We start from the raw sequence: 13,695 nt of genomic DNA, 5'->3' as shown, positions 1-13,695 counted from the left end.
AACATTATACATTGTATATCTACACGATACTGTGACTTGGCTAAACGTTCACACCAGACAAAGATCCTATTAACTTGCTGTTGACGTATGGATGAACAAAACTTTATATAATATGATTACATGTACCATCTTTCATAGGCTGGTCTTGTCTTTTTAAAGCCAACATATCCACCCCCTGCCTCTTTATAAAGAGAAGACTTTGTAATCCTTGGCTGGCACCCAGAGCTAAATTGCAAGCACCATAACCATAACAAGTTATTAGGCAGTACTTGTACTTTATTTGACATGTGTAGAGTTTTATGAAAATAGGGGGGGGGGCGGGGGGAGGGGACAGACTACAAAAAACTACAGGTTGTACCTCGACATTGAAGCAAATATTTTGCACAGTTGGAAGGACACTATGACCTGTGAAGCTGTAGAGAACTCCAATTAATCAGGCCAGAGTAGATGTCATAATTAGGATGGATCATGCAGTCGCTGAACAATCAACATGATATTGGATGTGAAAGCTTTACAGATCAATACAGAAATCAATGGTTTGGGTACTGAAAACTTGGCATGACTGCAGCATAAACATTTTCATAGCCCTATCCAGTCCACATTTTGGTCTAGCCAAGGGTTAATACAACATGTACTGTATTTCACCGATAAACATATTGTGATATGAAATAAGCGTACCATGATCACATTAGTTGTGAGGTTGTAATACATGTACTGATACTTTACTCAACACACTTAAACCCATGAAATCGAGTACTCATAATGCCCTCAATTTACCCTTATAAAAATATCAACAAAAAAAAAACACTGGCCCGAATTCACAAAGGTGGTACAAATGAAACCATGGTTTAAACCACGGACAAAAACCATGGAGCACCAAGTGTCGCACGGAGTATTTCGTTACGAAATCAGTCATTTCGTCGAAATGATTATTTTGTAACAAAAAGACATTTTGTAACTAAATGAACATTTCGTCCACGAAATGATAATTTCATTAATGAAATGGTTATTTTATCGACGAAACGACCAATTTCATAACGAAATATTCCGTGCGACTCTTAGCGCTCCATGGTTTCATTTGTACCACCTTCATGAATTCGGGCCTTTAAGTTTATAGCACTGTGTGTGCATGTGAGTGTGTGTGTGTGTGTACAATGTATGTGTTTGCTTCTATATCTCTTTCTTTTTCTTGAATTACATATCTTCTCAGAAGATACGGGAACACATTTTCATCTGACATTTCTGAATTCTGGTACATGTTATGCAGAGTGGAACAGAGTAGCAACAACACCATTACACTGCACATGACAAGTAACATACATGTACGTAGAATACTGTATTCATTGATCTGCCATATGCTGCACATTTTGGACATTAGCTTGATTGACAATTTTGCAATGTTTAAAACAAAGGCACAAGAACAAACACACACAAACCCGTGAAATGGGCACCAACATACAGTGTATAATCAGTTGAGAATGATCACAAGGGAAGCCACTAAATCCATAGTGTTTGAGGTACATTAATGCCCTAATCATATTCACCCTACCAAACACAAAGTGTGCATGGAACCAAAGCCCTACATCCAAGGAGAGTGTCTTCTACAAAGCACTTGCATAAGACCAATGTGAAGACCCATATTCACAGAATTTTTTTTCTTCTTTAATAGTACACGTACATTGTACATTTACACTGTACTGTATATCTTTTTCAGTGTATCTGTTACTTCTGTACTTCTCTCCTGTTATGTTTTATAGCCTGTGTTTCTCTGTTCACTTTGGCCCAAATTCACAAAGTTGGTTTGAATTGAGACCACGGTCTAAAATAAGCGTGAAATAGGCTACATTTGGCATGTAATATGCGTATCAATGCGCGCTTCTTACTGGATGTCTGTTGGCGTTTGCAGTCTGTCAATCATATTCACTTAGAAGGAATTTGCATAAACCATGGTTAAAATTGAAACCACCTTTGTGAATTCAGGCCTTTGTGTTGTTGTTTTTTTCTCTGTCTGTCTGTCTGTCTGTTTGTCTCTGTCTCTCTTACTCTGTGTATGTATTTTTGAGGGATGGCTCAGTGAGTACATTCAAATATCTTGTAGATAGCACACTTTTGGACATCACAAACTATTCCGAACTATTCAAATATGACATGTTCCATAACTTCATCTTATCACAGCTATTACAGACATTTGAAGTTTGTTTTATTCCAATGAACACACTCTCCTGCAGATAAGTAACAACATCAATGTGTTATCCCACAGCAAGAAATTTTGTAATGTATTATGTACAATACAATTTGTTTTGTTTTGCTTTCTTAATAACTTAAAAAACCACCTGCATCTAACTATGTATATCAGCAGTCAAATTTTCTTTCCTGAATATAAACTGCATATATTCAAAGTACCGGTATGTACTATTACATTAAACAAGGTTATACAAATGTATTTGCTATCCTAATTGTCTGCAGATACATGGACAATGCATACCATGTGTTCTACACTTTTGATTCTTTGTGATTTCTTTGTCATCATCAAAAAAAAAAAAAAAAAAAATGAACATGCACATCATGAATACGTAAGTCCAGTGCTGATACAATGCACACTGCCAGAATTTTTAACTGCAATGTATTATTAATCTTGATTTTAAGAGATAAACCACAACTGACTCAAGTTACATTCACATAATCATGAGAAATCCTGGCTTATACTGATCACTGCAGGGTAAGAGAAGCCAGCTATTGCAGGGGGCGGCTACCTATCTAATGAGTTCCTGGATAAGAAAAAATACTAACAACAATAAAACAAATATCGCAAGGAAAATCAGCTGATTATGAATTCAAGGGAGCTGTAGAATCCTGTAGGACATACTATGTTCCAGTAATAAATGGGGGAAAAGATTAAACTGTTCTAGAGTGGATTCCCATGAGGATGTTGTAAATCTGGATTTTGTCATCAAGGAATTACTTTCCTGTGAGCAGAGTTCACAGTTATGACTCATTACACTGTTACGTCATGTATAAACTCTTGTTGAGGCTTCTCTGCACACAGGACACTGCTGGATCGCATAAATGTTGTCTCCTACCAATATGCAATGCTGTTCAAAACACTGACCAAATAGAGATTCAGAGTGGACATTTATGTATAGGCAATTCCTGTTGTACAGAAGTCCTCGGGACCAGCAGGTTTCTTTCATTATTAAAAATTTCGTTATAACCGAAGGGAATTTTACACTTTAGACTTTGGGACCTAAATAATCGAAATTTCATTACAATCATGTCTGTTGTAACAGGAGTGCCCTGTACAACTGTAGTAAAGCATGGCTACCCAAGGCAAGTGTCAGAAAACTGCTGAAAGTTACTGAAATCATAAAAAAAAAAAAAGAGAAAATCAGTGACAATTCCTAAAGCTACAGTACATCTAAAAGAAAACTTGCATGGTGTCCACGGAGCTGTGATATCTGGGAGACATATTTGATTTCTGACTCTTGCTGGAACTAGAAATATTCTTTCTAACTCTCCTGCTAAATATAGGAATTCTGATAGGCATGCTTTCATCCTCCGTGTACCAATTAAAGCATCGGATTAGATGTTTGCCTGAAAATACAGCTTGCTGGGGATTTTTCTGTTATTTCCCACATGATCAGGAATTTGATGCAAAGTCATTAACCCAGTTAATCTTGGGAGTGTGACAAGCGTCTCTCGTTTCTGTAGATAAACCTGCATAATTTAAAGGATGTGGGCTTGGTGAGGACATACTCATATTTCCCCATGGATTACCATGGGGAAAAAAAAAAAAAAAAAAAAAAAAAAAAACTTACATCAATATGTTCAAGGAAAGGGTGAACGAGATATTACTTGCTACATTTTTTTTTTCCTTCATGGGAGTTCTTGCGAAGCTTATTTCAGGGACTCCTACTCTATTTTCAGATCAGAATTTGAGGTTTGGGTTATTTTTTTTTCAAAGTGAGTAACTGTCGGCTTGAATTTGTCTGTCATGGAATAAACAAGACATACACATGCTGATTTATTCGCTACTAATGAACTCTAAAAGATGTGTGGGGTACACTAGACGTATATGAGTATGTGAGGAATACGAGAATGGTGGCGGTGGTGGGGAGGGGGTTGTTCAGTAAAGAGAAAATTTGTTCGCTACACAAGCCTTGTCGTCATACTCAGCTGCAACACTGCCATCCATCAAGCATCTGTCACATTTAGGTGTCAGCACCCAGGAGTCCACACACTAGCCACACACGGCTCTTTGCAAATATGTTCTTGGAGGGCCTTCATCAAAACACAAAGTTTGGAGGAATATTCCTGGTCCTCGCAAACTCCCTGGCCCTCAGGTGGCGCTCTAACTTGGCGAGGTCCGTCTCCCCGTGCAGCACGATGTCTAATTGGACGCCGCGTGTTCGGAAGCGGGCGAGACTCCGCTCGGTGATGTAACGGCAGTCCTTCACTTTCAGTGTCTTCAGTTTGGCCATGTCCCATAGTTTGCTGGAACAGGAGAGGTAGATTCAGACTTTATGCCAAATTTCTGATTGGTCATTATGGTATACCAAATTGACTGTCTGGTTCAGTGTTACTATGGCCAGTTTCTATTCTGTCAACTTGCAGTTGTGTGAGAAGATAATACTCATTGCTACAAAACCATTTTCATCACTGCTTTACAAACATTAATGTTGTACCCATCTCTTAATTGCCATATAAATTTTACAATTTATATCACACCATGTTGGTCTTATTTGCCTTGAAAATCTGATGGATTTGGCTGAGGCTACAGTGTAGTGCCATAAATGACTAAATGGAATGATAAGTGAAGAATGATAAAGGTTAAATAACACCTGTGCAATGACTTTTTTTTTTTTTACCATTGATTGAGGGAGGCTCATTTTGCCCTTACAATAATACATACATGTAAATCTTGTTACTATGATATTCAAATAAAATGGAGCCATGTTGCTTCTGAATTGCAAAGCAAGGAGCAATTTGTAGTATAGAGAAAAGTGGAAAAATCTGGAAACGATGTTGCACAAGACCATGTCACATTCCATGGGATTAAGATTGAAGAATTTCATAACTGTTGCCACAGACATTTCATTTTAACTTACCAGGTAGATATTAAAGAACTTTTAATACTTCATGCCTGATTCTTAAAACTCAGTCTTTTCCCAAGTCTGTTAGATGACACCTCCAACATGTCATTTTTTTTTTCAATTCACAAAAGTCTGTGCTTAGTTCCAACAGACAACTTAATGTATCTTTTTTGTTTGTATTTTTAGACCTACAATGTATATAAAGAAACTGATTTTAGATTAATTTTCATGAATGGTATGAAGCCCACATTCTATACCTAAAATATTTTGATCCAAGTAGTCTTTTACATGCATATACTTGGAATGAAAACCACAAAAGAAAAATAGTAAACATTCAAATAAGCCTATTTTCAAAGCCTTCTCATACTTTCAGCAATATCATTTGAATTCCCTGCTAAAAGCTGCTCTAAAATTCATGTGTGTTTACAAGTATATCTATCTAGCCCTACCATATCCCACAACAATAAAATACTGTACAATTACTTTGTGTTTTGACTCTTTTACCCGTCCAAGGAGATGGGTACAAGCCAAGTTATAATGGCTGACTACCTCCATTACAATCACCAGATTTGTCTAAGACGTAATGCACATAGATGCTTCACTTTCACTTCCATGCCACCAGTCACAAATCTTGGACTCGTTCGTTCAATGTATTACTGATGTGTCATCAAAGTCACTGAATTGCCCCCCCCCCCTACTTCTCTCTCAGTTTCTACCATTAAATTCCATCTGCCTGACCCATAAGCTCAGCTGAATCTAACCTATTGTTTCAAGAAGTAACACACAAGTCATTATGAAGTCATATAAAGAAGAAAGGACTTACAGCTATTTAAGCACACTTCTCAGATGGGCTCAAAATCCATTTTCCACCATTTGGAATCTGCTTGAAATATAAAGTTCTACCTAAAAATCTGTCTAGCTGATGCACAATTTGCCAGGATAAAGAATTGTTTTGGAGTATATTGAGATCAAAAGTGTCAAATAATTTTGATCCTAGTACATAGGTTTTATTCTTGCAGGGGCCCTATTTTGTACCTATTCAGCAGTGGGTTGGTAGAATGTTACTAGGATGTGACGATCAAATCATTCCCGAGAAGTAGTACTCAATCACATGCAGCTTGCAAGCTGCTGCATACAAATCACTCTCATCTTGGATGATGGATACTGCTTTAACCCAATATAATCCATGACATACAAAATTAATTTTGCGGCCACGATCGGGTATGCTCCAAGACAGCAACACTTCTGGTGTACCTCTTTGGGTAACATTTCACATTTTCATATTGTGTTATCACTGTGTAACCATCTCTTTCTCTCTATGAACAAACATTTAGAGACATTCTAATGTGCTATAAATAGTTATGTTTGTTAACATTTAAGTACGTCATCAAGCACCTACAGTAGGCAAGAGACTACAAGTGGGAATTAATGTACGGGTGCAGATATAAAAAGGGGGGAGACAATTCTTACCATAGAACTTCATCTGTGATTCTCCAGCAGCCTTGAATATCAAGATACTCTATATTGGGACAGAAGCAACATATCAGGTTCACCAGATTGCCTGTGATGCCATACAACCGCGCCACTGACAGCCACGTGAGGTTGCGATTTAGCTGCAACACCGTGTTCATGGTGTCATCGTCCATGTTCCAGCACCCCGTCAGGTCAAGTTGTTCCAACTGTTCGCAGTTCATCGCGATTCCCTCCACAGACGTGGATGTGATCTGTTGGCATTCTGCCAGCATCAGACATCGAAGATCGTGACAGTTGACCCCGATGGTGCGCACGACCTCTGTGGACAGACTGGAGTTCTCAGAGATGTTGATCTTGCGCAGGTGGGGGTTATTTTCAATGACAGGGAGGATGAGATCATCCGTGATCCATTTCTTGCAGCAGGGGACACTCAGCGTGAGGAGGTTCCTTGCATCCAATGCCATAACCTGGAATGCGTCGGCTGTAAAACTAGGCCCAACATGCGAGAGATCAATGTGGTGGGACTCCGCAAAGTGAATGGCCACGACGTCCCGGAATCCGCGGGACACCAGACGGAGCCTGAAGAGGTCCGTTATGTCCAGGTGTGGCAGTATCCTAGCAACCAACACATCCTCCCAAGGAAGAATGTCCAGGATGGTTAACCTGCAGATAAATCATAAAACAAATAAACCATGTTCTTGAGATATAAACTCAATGCCTGTAGTTCACACATTTCCAGCATCGATAATGCTCAAAAGATAAAAATTCTTATATTAGTACTGCTCTTTACTTGGTCAAAAAAAAAAAAGAAGAAGACATACTTGATTGTTTTCTAACCACCTTACATCACTAATAAATTAATTTAATCAACCATGAAAAGGAGATGGACATAGATGTGTTGTTTATTTGTTGTTGTTTTTTTCTGGCATTCAGCCATATATCATGATCATTAGTAACAGAAAAAAAAAATTGTAAACATTCATTTCCAGTCACCCTTTTTTTCATTTTAACCTTAAAAATCTACATATACTTATCCATTTTTAGGTTTTCATGGAGCAAGCATCTTGATTTTTTTTATATTTTTTTTTGCATGCATTGCTATAATGCTATGGACCATGCAACATCGCATTTGCGTTGTACACAAATTAGGAGAGTGAGTACAGTATGTTATGAGTATTTAAACTTTTAATTTTTTTATTTTACAATGACTTTAAAACCTGTGCAAACAACAAAATTTCACAAATTTAAAAGCCACTTGACTCACTTCCACAAGAGAACCAACTGTGACCTTCCTAACATTGTCCCTATTTACCCTCCCTTTCTCCTTTCTAAATGAAAATAGGAAGACAGAATTATGAGTAAAAGGAGTTATAAGGGTTTTTGTTAATTACTTCATCCTTAGAACCATGGACCTAGACCTGCTGGAAGAAACATACTGTAGACATACAGAAACAATAGTCTTTCACTCATCAAGCTTCCTGTGTATGACGTACAGTGATGTCTCATTACCAAATAAATGAGTGAATGATTATATACAAACAAACAAACAAACAAATAAATAAATAAATAAATAAATATTAAAAGATATCAATGAATAAGAACTGTTCCTATTAATCAATTAATGAATCAGATGTTTTAACAAAACAATTGAAGTACAAATTGTGATATCACAGTGATTACAAATCTCAGCAGAAATTACGAAGAAGAATATATAACATTATTCATAAATTAATATTCAAAGTATGTGTACATTCATCAATCCGAACAATTCAGCTTCAAGTGATCAGTTACTGCAATAAATTTGGGTGAACAATTAATTTCAGCAGAATATTAACGAAACATGAACGAGCATGAATATGCCTTGATGAATGAATGCAAAGGTTTCATCTGAGGAGAGCTGATAAAAAAAAAATATATATATGATATGTTACATTATCATTTGGTATCATGATACACAGAATGCCATCCTCAAGTTTTACAATTCACACATACAATACCTTTTCTTCTTTGGCCTAACACAACCTCCAATCAAATGCTTCAACACCTTTAACACATTCACCACCAGCATCGCCATGCCTGTCGCTCAGTCTATCCTCTTTCCACAAAGTGACAATTGATGAATCCACAAGACAGCGTCAAGTACAGTTTAAAAATCTCAGAGAGAATTCTGTGTCAAAAAGGGAGTCCGTCGTCTAAAAGACACCATAGGTAGTGGACAGTCTGCTCATTCTTTCCAGGGCTCATCGCTAGAGTGAGTAGAGTATCTGTTGCTCTCAAAGTCACACACTCAGTAGAGCTTGCCAAGGCCACAGTACATGAAAAAAAAAAAAAAAAAAAAATCTTTCCTTTCTCTGGAGCACGTTTAGAGGTTTTAAGCCAATTAGCAAAACAAATTCCAGAGTGCAGATAGTTACGTGACACCAGCGAGGGGCCTAGACCGCTTGATCTCTGCGGCTGCACTCAGAATGAACCCTGGCAGATGACACATCAACGCTCATTCGTCGTTAATCACTGCTGTCAATGGACCCAGCTAGGTCTCTCTACTTGTTACAAATATCACGTACATCCAACCACTTACACGTCCCCCCCCCCCTCCGCTTCACACTAAGCAAAACATTTTTCACTCCTATCTAATTTCTTTTGCATTTTCTTCTTTTGTATAAACATGAAATCCTTCCTAAGTCTGTTTGTTTTGTTTCTCTATTTTGTAGCATTCCTAAAGGAAATAAGTGAGATGAGATGTGGTAAACTTGTGAATAAATTGTTGATTTTAAAATCAACACATTCACTCAAAGTACCTCTTTTTTTTCCCCTCCTGATGATAATTTATGGGGTATGCAAAGTTGAAAAAAAGACATTAAACAGACAAATAAACACAAAATAGGCCATGCAGTCACCTGCAAGTGAATGAAAAAAAAAAACATTAAACTGATATTTTTTCAACTTCCGAAAAAAGCTCCTACTTAATGTTAGCCATTATCTCTTATAATTGCCTCCCAGAAATCCTATAACTTGGTTAAAACTTCCTTCCACTTTAATTGAGTCAAATTGTGCAAGCTGATGATTTACGGCCACATTCACACTCCACTTTGTACTACAATGCACTATCTTGGATCTGCATTTCAGGAGGGTGAGGGACTAATGATGCCAATTCATATTAATAATTAAATAGTCGTTTCATACTTTACATTCATTAGTATCTCTTACTACAATCCAGCCTAATGACGAGTTGATCCATATCCTGACGGACTAGACTACATCAGTATACAAGCTTGTACTGTATATCCACGCACACCTTCGTGAAAGAGAAGAATGACTTCATCATTAATTAGTAAATTAGTATTAGTAGTATTAGTATTAAAATTAGTATTAGTAGTATTAATTAGTAAATTAGTATGATCACTGATCTACTGTATATATTATCTAGATCAATCCAATTGACAGTCACTTGTCATGATAAACTAATTGAATTGAGATAATTTTGTAGTGCAGACATGTACAACACTCAAAAGTGAACATTTGCTTTTGGGGTACTTTGTTGTTTTAATATTCTTCTTACAGTTTATGCATATCACTTTCTTGTCCAAATGATAAGAAGCCTCAGAAAGCAGATCAAAGAGGTCTGCAAGATGTCAGCAAAAGTTGGAAGACACTACAGCACATTTTCTATAGAAGGTGATAGGCGACTAAGTTCCCTTTTCCTATTGTAGACAACCTATGTAAACTCACTTTCCTTCTCACTGGGCGCACACTGCACATGTTTGGTGGACTGACCAAACTGTCACATTTTGGTCAGTCCACGTCTAGAAATGGTATAAAGTGTTTAATAGAATTTGAGAACTGTTATCATCTTTTCTAGTCTTTATATCAGGCCATTCAGTTGAAAAACAACAAAGTTTTGATGAAAATTCATTATTTGACCTTCATACGTTAGTACACTGTAGGGCCTACTAACTCTTATGTCAGTCCAACATTACATACATTACGTTAGCCATACTTGCCAACTCTACCGCATTTGGCGATTGACTATCGCTTTTGACAGATTTAGCATTCAAGCTACATGTAGCGCTGCTCGCATAGGCATCCTGGATTCTACCGCTTTCTCAAATGAAAATGTTGGAAAGTATGTGTTAGCCTCAAAATTTTGTCATAAGTTCTCACAGATTGCTTGTTTGAAGCAACATGTGGGCAATCTCATAAAAGTGTTCTAACAGAACACATTGAATTGGGGGTAATGCACATGGGAAACAGAAAACAACCTGACATCCCTGAAATATAGGCCCTACTCTTTTACTGCATAGAAATATCCATTATACTTGTAAGAAGACCTGCAGAAAGTGAAACCTCTTCAACCTTCTTCCTGATGAAAGTTCACTTCCAGGCACATAATATTCCAACCTACATGTATCACATATTTCTCACAAGATGGCGCTATCACTCCATGATTCTTGTTGATGTACTGTGCACTGCATGCTACATTTTGTACATGTACAAGTTCTCAAAGTGGCTCAGTAGAATAGCAAAGTATCAAAGACTCTGCATAGCATGTCTAGATGTGAAACAGAAATTGAATCTCACACACAATTTAACATTCAGAGTCTAATGAATTTAAACAGACAGTCCCTGTTTCACTTCACCAGCATGCATACAGGTACAGTCAAACCTGCCTTAGCGGCCACCTGTCTATAGCGACCACCTGTCTATAGCGACCACCTGTCTATAGCGGCCAATGAAAAATCCCCCCGAGACAAAAGTCCTGTTCAAGACCCTGTGTATAGCGGCCACCTGTCTAACGCGGCCAGCGGCCACAAATTTTGTTTCCCGCGGTAGATTTTAAAGGGTGTGTACAGTTCTGGTCAGGGTGAGCATTTAGCTTTTAACGTTTTGCGAGAGTGTATTCAGAAATCACTCTATGAGATGTCAAAGAGCATACAATTTTAAGGGGTATCAAAAGTTTATTTGATGTAAATCGGTTTTGAAATGTCTGAGATATCCAAAGACAAGGTGAAACAAAGAGATCCTAATAAAGGTGGGGCATGTCGCCTTTTATTATTATCACTTTTGGGGATATCTCAGCCATTTGAAAACCAATTTTTATCAAATAAACGTTGAATCCTTCTTCTTAAAATCACATGCTCTTTCATATTTTATAAGAGGTTTCTCATTATCTCACTTAGAAATGTTCAAAACATGAATCCCCACCTCAACCACTACTGTACAGTCCCTTTAACCTGTCTATAGCAGCCAAAAACCCAATGGAGCCATAGCCAAGCCGATAATTCAGTGTGTTTTTCTGCTTTGTAGTCGTGCGGGCAACGTTCAGTGATCGCCACCGCTGCATTCATCCCTCATTCAGTCACAATAATGCACTAGTGTTAAGCTTTCTTCACGACAATACACATTCAGCTTGGCAACAATTTCATCTATATCCACCGCCATATCAATGCATGAAACACACAGTGGTTTCATACGTACACACATACATGTACAATTGTACATGTAAGTATACAACGATGATACATGTACAGTAAGCAATGAACACAAAGTTGGATTACCTGTCTATAGTGGCCACCCGTCTATAACGGCCACTTTTTCCGTCTCCCTTGGGTGGCCGCTATACAGGTTTGACTACAGGTACTATAAGAACACATGATACTTAAAGGGATGGTATAGTTTTGGTTGAGATGGAGCTTCAGGTTTTCAGCTACTTTTTGTGAGATGATGATTAATGTCTTAGGAAATGTAAAGGGCATACGATTCTAAGAGGAATTCAAAGCTTATTTGATGAAAATTGGTTTTTTAAATAGCCGAGATATTCAGAAATAAAGAGGTCTATATAAAAAGGTGGGACCCACCTTTTATTAGGACCCCTTTGTTTTATGTTGTTTTCGAATATCTCGGCCATTTCAAAACCGATTTTCTTCAAACAAACTTTGAATACCTCTCAGAATTGTATTGACCAGAAATTAATATGTACTACAGTTATACCATGTTATACCATGTTATCCATGGTTTCATGATGTTTTCCAATGAGAAAACCATGACACAAAATAGGGCATGCCATTTCTTTCCTGTAACTATTAAATTCATTAGTGGAAAATTGAGCAAGAAAGTGGTATTCCATTTGGATTTGAACCCGAGACCTCTAGATTGCTACAAGCAAAGTCACATGCGATGTGCTTGGAAAAAAAAAAAAGTGATAATAAGTGATAATGATAAAAGGCGACAGGCCATGCCTTTTATTAGGATCTCTTTGTTTCACCTTGTTTTTGGATATCTCAGCCATTTCAAAACAGAAAACCGACTTTCATCAAATTAACTTTTGATGCCCCTTAGAATTGCATGCTCTTTGACATATCACAGAGCGGTTTCTGAATATATCTTGCAAAACGTTCAAAGCTAAATCCTCACCTCAACCAAAACTGTACGCACCCTTTAAATATGTTTATGATCTTGATGTGGATTTTCTTACCTCTCATCATCTGTTGACCCTTCATCTGCTTTGTCGCCACTGGCGCCGTCATCACTGATATCCTTTCGTTCTCTAGTACTGGTAGGAGGAGTGGTAGTTGGCAACATACCAACACCGGGACTGAACGTGCCAGCCATAAAGGAGAGATCTTCTTCTTTGAAACTAATGCTGACATCTTCCACTCCAGCGACGAGGAGATCCATCTCACCATCACTGAGCGCCCTCGCCATTTCCATCTTCCATTCTTGTCCCTTACATCTATCTGACAATTAACCCGGGGGCGCTCCTTGTATACAGTTCACGTTCGGGCTGGTCGCAGTTATCCTGACAATATGACAATCCTGTGCATGGCAACAGACGACAATTACATGTAGTGATGTATGTCAAACTTGCAGATCAATTCTCAGCAAGCAAATGTTAAGCCAAGCACATCATATGATATCCAGTGTCACATGGTGTAACACTGCAGTCTGTGCTGTTTCTGCTAATGACATTGTCACAGCCATTTGAGAGAAATCCTGATTGTGTGTGCCAAAATAAAGTTGCCTTCCGTTCAGATCATTTTATCAGCAATGTCAATACAGATGCTGGATCATCGGCTGTATAGAAGAGAAAGACAAAGAAGATAAGAAGCAGATAGTATAGCATTGGCCTGTCAGG

At 37.9% G+C, this 13,695-nt stretch overlaps 1 protein-coding gene across 1 annotated transcript; it reads right to left on the bottom strand.

Annotated features, from left to right (window-relative positions):
• Positions 1 to 4,256: 4,256 nt before the first annotated feature.
• LOC140229078 (uncharacterized) lies at positions 4,257 to 13,432 on the bottom strand. The gene is made up of 3 exons (XM_072309339.1): positions 13,036 to 13,432; positions 6,561 to 7,226; positions 4,257 to 4,491 (listed from the first exon to the last, which is right to left on the bottom strand). Exons 1-3 carry the CDS (start codon positions 13,269 to 13,271, stop codon positions 4,284 to 4,286), a joined length of 1,110 nt encoding a protein of 369 aa, XP_072165440.1. The 5' UTR covers positions 13,272 to 13,432; the 3' UTR covers positions 4,257 to 4,283.
• Positions 13,433 to 13,695: the final 263 nt, after the last annotated feature.

The sequence above is a fragment of the Diadema setosum genome, chromosome 5, assembly GCF_964275005.1.
Source record: "Diadema setosum chromosome 5, eeDiaSeto1, whole genome shotgun sequence".
NCBI lineage: Eukaryota > Metazoa > Echinodermata > Echinoidea > Diadematoida > Diadematidae > Diadema > Diadema setosum.
Note: the sequence above shows the minus strand (reverse complement) of the source record. Positions and strands in the feature narration are given on the sequence as shown.